This window comes from Leucopleurus acutus (genome assembly GCF_964270905.1).
Source record: "Leucopleurus acutus genome assembly, chromosome: 6".
Taxonomy (NCBI): domain Eukaryota; kingdom Metazoa; phylum Chordata; class Mammalia; order Artiodactyla; family Delphinidae; genus Leucopleurus; species Leucopleurus acutus.
The window spans coordinates 7,629,705-7,633,751 of NC_139149.1; the positions used below are offsets into that span (position 1 = coordinate 7,629,705).

The following is a 4,047-nucleotide window of genomic DNA, read 5'->3' on the forward strand; positions in this document are numbered from 1 at the left end:
GGATATTATTTGCCCTCCACTGGTATAGCTTAAAAAGAAGTTGTAATCAAATTCTAAGAAGCTAAAAAGGGATCCAGAGAGCAAATCCATACAGAGATTTAGGCTCCTTTTTTTCTGAGATTTATGTGGTAAGAACTTTATCATAACATTCCAAGGCTTTAACTTGAAAAACACAGTACCTCAGTAAGCAGATAACCAGATCACATTTTGAGAATGAATTCATTTAGAGAAAACTGAAAACTCAAGATTATACATTTATTAATTACTTAGTAATGCATTACTTAGTAAGTGATGCATTTTAAAGTCTCACTGTCAAAATACATACAAGATGTTGTGCTTTGAATTTTATTAAAGCTTAGATTTCCAAACAGTGAATTCTTGAAAAAATGTTGGGAAAACAATTTTTAAAAATACAGTAGCATGAACATAAAAGTCAACACTGTGAAATCTTCAGCCGTGCAAACTGTAGAGAAATTTAGAACTAGAACGCAGATTTAACAAGGGGGTAGAAAGAGCAGCCAATGGTACAAGTTTTCCAGTCCCAAAATCACCCCCCGAAGCGGGGGTGATTTGCTTTTGCAAACACCCCTCGGTGGTTCCTCTTGAGGCAGGCAACCCTATTTACTGAGAGGGGAGCAAGGGCGCATTCTTAGGGAATATGGGCGTCGGGGTAAGTCTACAGTGTGGATGTCGGTCACTTTAGTGTCCACTGCTTGGAGCAGGGCTTAGGACACTGATAAAAATCTAAATTTTGAGGCTGGACAAAGGGGCAAGGCTCGACTGCTGCCTGACACCCAGTTTCGGCAACACTGGAATCCAGCCCCAGGGGACAATTATTTTCAAATCGTGCAATCCAACATACAGAAAAGTGGTTCACAACCTTAGCTGGAAAAGGAATCATCTGGAGAGCTCAAAAAAAATGCTGATGCGTGGCTCCCACCCCCAGCCCCGCAGAGACAGACTGAGTTGATCTGAGGTTTGAGTCGTCAAGTAATTCTCATGTGAGCGGAGAACCACTGGCGTAGGATATAAACATTTTAAATAGTTTACTTCCTAGTTAATATACAGCTAGTGACAAAACATGTAGTTTTCTGGACTCCTCAGAATATTGAGCCCATATTTTCTGGCAATAAATTAAGGTCAGTAAGAAGGTCCTAAACAAAAGTTAAGTGCTAAACCTAAAACGAAGGAAATTTGGCAATTAGATGTGAAAAGCATCTTACATTGCATGAAGATCAGACTGTAAAGTGTAAATTATAGTTAAAAAGCAGATCATAAAATTAGGAATGAAAAAAATTAGGCCTTGTAGAAATCCATGGTTTCCATCGAATAGGGAAACCGCACGTAGAATCATGTGTCTCCCAGGAGTCCCCTAGCCCAGTTCTGCCCACGGACCTCTCACAGCATTTACACGCACCTTACTGGGTATTTCTTACAGGATGCTTCTTGGTCCATCGCTTTCCTCATCTAATACAGAATCAATTTTCCTTTAATTTTATAAGGTACCATGTTTACAACTCCACTAAAAGTAGAAAAAACTGAGATAAACCGTCTTAACTAAAGTACTTTTAAAAATTCCGGTGGCTAAAGTCAGTATTTATTTTAATAACTCTTATGGATCCACTCACACTGAAGGATACGGAAAAACAATTTCCAAGGGCCGAAGAGAACAAGTTTACTGTAGCTAAGCTACTACAGTCTACCACTGGATTTTTTTAAAGTGACAAAACGTGGAACAGAAGTCTGAGAAAAGTAGTAAGGGCAGTTAATTAAAACGGAAGAGCTAGCGTTTTCTTTTTCAACTGAGTGTAAACTAAGAAGACCACGGTTAACGCAAAAGCAATTTATCATAAATGCTTCACAGTATGTCACCAACTCAAGGACAAAATTTAGTTCTCATAGCACGTGCTGCTGAGTATAGCACAAAACGCTGAACTTGAGGAGCTTCCGAAACAGCTCATGTCTCAGTTTTACAACTGCTGCTCAGTTTACAGATTTCGCTGGCACAGTAAAGGAGCAGCCTTTGCCCCGCGCGCTCTGGGAAAGGCGGGCGCAGTCCTTGGCATGGCGAGCGCTGGGCCCCTGGGCCGGCTCCGTGTGGTCTCCCGACGGCGCGTCCCGGGGGCGGACTCTGCGTCCTTTCCGACGGCGCGGGCCCCAGGCCTCTCACACAGGGAGCGCCTTGGTGAGGGTGGCGCCCGGTCCCAGGCGCCGAAGCGCCATGCGCAGCGCGGTGCCCGCGCCGCGGGGCAGCAAACCCAACAGCACGGCGAGCAGCGCAGCCACCTGCGCGCAGGCGCCCAGCGCCGTGAGCAACGTACTGCGCAGACCCAGCGCCGCGTACAGCGTAGCACCCAGCGCGGCCACGTAGAGCAGCGCGGGCCGCGACGGCGCCTCCTCGCCGCGCAGCAGGCGTCCGCACGCCGCACCGCCTCGCAGGAGCGTGCCGCCCGCTAGCGCCAGCACCGAGCCCAGCGACCACAGCAGCGCGAACTTGCGGGCGCGCAACAGCAACACTGGGGCGTAGAGTGCGGCCAGGCCGAAGCAGAGCGCGGCCAGCAGCAGGCACACGCCGCTCGCCGCCAGCCGCTGAGCGCGCGTCACGCTCGGCATGCACGTCGGTCCCGCCGCCGTCGTCGGCTCCGCGGAGTTCCGCGCCCACGTCCAGCGCAGGCCCGCGCGGCCGAGCCACGCCCCCGCCGGCCCGGCCCCGGCCGTGGGCTCCTCTGCCTCTCCCGCGTCGAGGAGCGGCTCGGCGGCTGCCGGCTCGCCCGCTTTCCCCTGCGCCAAATACTCCTGCAGTTGGCGGTGGAGGTCCGCCATCTTGGGCGGGGGGTCCGGGAAGGGGAGGGCTGCCGCCCACTTCCGGTTTCGCTCGGTCGCCGTTGGAAGCGACTCGGCTCCGGTCGGCTGTTGGTCGGCCTTGGCGGAAGGGGCGGGGCCTGCGGCTCCGCTCCTTCAGCTGCCTCCTCTGGACCCGGGGCTTGGGACTCTGCTGGTCCCTGTGCGTTTACCTTCCTAGCCCCGGACCTTGTCCTGTGTCCGGTGTAGGCGCTATGAGGGCCTGGATAAATCATGGCAGCATTAAAAGTTAGTTGGGGGGCGGGAGTCGGTGTGGTTATAAAAGAACTTGAAGGAAACTTAACGTGTCTTGACCTTATGGATGTCAGTATCTTGTGATACTGTGTTTACAGCTTTTCAAGATGTTGCTATTGGGGGAAAATGGGGAATGGGTACACGGGATCTACATATTTCTTAAAAACATGCTAATCTATGTCAATGAATTCAATGTTTTTAGAAGCTCAGACTGCAGGTCTTAGGTGGTTTCTTTGGGAAAGCTACAGAGGTGAAGAAGAGTTAACCCCCCCACTCCCACCAATTTGCTTCTTTTCTCTTCCCCGTTTCAGCAGAGGCCTGGAAATATTCTTGAGTCTTTCAGGCCCCTTATCATGTATCCTTGGCCCGCCTTGCCGTGCTCCTCGCACTTCTGGGTGTTCTGAGGTAGCTCCCACAGCCCTGCTCTTTTTCAGAGCCTCCTTGAAGTTCTTCAGCCAGTGGTCACGTAGGTCACAACTTTCCGGGTCTCTGCCAGGGCTTCATCCCCCTCTGGTTTCTACCTAATTCCCATTCCCGGACGTTGGATCGAGCTGCACCACCTGCTGTTTACTCCTATTCCGCTTAGGTGCACTTTTTCTGAGTTCTCATCTATGCTAGTTGTGAAAGTTTATTGGTTTAAGGCAGTGCCAGCAGCTTGAGGACAGGTTCTCTTCTATCTATCTCCCTTTTCCTGGGGCCTGGAAGGCTGCCGCAAAAGCGCACAAACATGTTGACCAGATTGACAAGTTATCAATTTGTGTACAGTAAAGCTGCCTGAAAGGCTTTGTAGATACTTTTTTAAAAAAAAATAATTTATTTATTTGGTTGTGCCGAGTCTTAGTTGCAGCAGTCGGGCTCCTTGGTTGTGGCTTGCAGGCTCCCTTGCTGGCCCCTTAGTCGTGGCATGCGAACTTTTAATTGCAGCATGTGTGTGGGATCTAGCTCCCCGAC

At 50.2% G+C, this 4,047-nt stretch overlaps 1 protein-coding gene across 1 annotated transcript; it reads right to left on the reverse strand.

Moving 5' to 3' along the window:
* Positions 1-591: 591 nt before the first annotated feature.
* SFT2D3 (SFT2 domain containing 3) lies at positions 592-2,934 on the reverse strand. The gene has a single exon (XM_082841407.1). It carries the CDS (start codon positions 2,821-2,823, stop codon positions 2,167-2,169), a length of 657 nt encoding a protein of 218 aa, XP_082697533.1. The 5' UTR covers positions 2,824-2,934; the 3' UTR covers positions 592-2,166.
* Between the last annotated feature and the right edge of the window lie 1,113 nt (positions 2,935-4,047).